The 1049-nt window shown below is 43.1% G+C and overlaps 1 protein-coding gene across 1 annotated transcript; it reads left to right on the top strand.

Moving 5' to 3' along the window:
• Positions 1-87: 87 nt before the first annotated feature.
• On the top strand, positions 88-625 carry LOC107735904 (ankyrin repeat domain-containing protein 53-like; the record flags this gene model as incomplete). Its single annotated transcript, XM_016547455.1, has 2 exons — positions 88-252; positions 367-625. Coding segments are annotated over 2 exons (364 nt in total), but the record flags the coding sequence as incomplete, so codon positions are not given.
• Positions 626-1049: the final 424 nt, after the last annotated feature.

Here is a 1049-nt window from a genome sequence, read left to right on the forward strand (position 1 = left end):
CAGACTAACTAAAGATGAAAAAGTGAAAAAGCATAATAGGACCCCATTAAAACTGTTTCAGCTTCCTCAGAGTTGTTGTATCCTCAGCTCCACAGATGAAGGACTCACTCCACTGCATCTGGCCGCTGCTGAAGGTCTGACAGACTGTACAGAGACGCTAGTGAGAAATGGGGCAGACATACACGCTCAAGACAAGAGGGGTCACACACCCCTCGACCTCTCTAGGATCTGGGGCCACAGGCTCACTGCCAGGTATCGGTGTCAGGTGCTATTGATTTAGATTCATTTACATCACATTGCATATGGGCAAAAGCTGATGGCATGAAGTCAGATACGCAAATGAACATAAATGTGTTTGTGCAACAGGTTTCTGAAAGATGCCATGTGGTGGAAAGACAAACAGCAGGGGATCAAGAAAAGCAAACAGCTACATGATCTCAGGCAGGTCCAGTGTTGCAGTGTGCTGGATCTGCCTCACTTGGGTCGCTCCCTAAAACCAGATGCCTCGCCCTGGACTGAGGTGGCCATGCACCTGGCCGAGGAGCTGAAGCCAGGACACTATTAGACACATTACACAATTAGAAAAAAAGGTACAAAAACTGTCACTGGGGTGGTATCTTTAACAAAGGGCACTAAAATGTACTTTTAATATACTAATATGCACTCTTTAGGGGTGAATAAGGTACAAAGTTGTACCCTTTTCAAAGGTACCGCCCCAGTGACAACTTTTGTACCTTATTTTTTCAGAGAGTATATCATCTATAGACACCAAAGTCATGTTCTCAATAGTTTCCAACCTTCAGATTGACAGCAGGTCTGGACTCCATCGCAGCTTTCATTGGCTAAGAACCGCCCAAGAGGTGTCTGATTGGCATGTAAAGCAACCAATCATGTTTAGGGGCATGAAAAAGTAAATTGTAAAATCTCTGTCCCTACAATAACAGACTGGTGTGCAACCAGTAAATTATATAAGAAATTAAAACTTTTAGTTGCAGTAAAGACATTTTTAATGTTGCCAAAGATTTCTGTTTCAAATGAATGCTGATCTT

Source organism: Sinocyclocheilus rhinocerous, unplaced genomic scaffold (assembly GCF_001515625.1).
Source record: "Sinocyclocheilus rhinocerous isolate Xijiao unplaced genomic scaffold, SAMN03320098_v1.1 C36362471, whole genome shotgun sequence".
Taxonomy (NCBI): Eukaryota; Metazoa; Chordata; class Actinopteri; order Cypriniformes; family Cyprinidae; genus Sinocyclocheilus; species Sinocyclocheilus rhinocerous.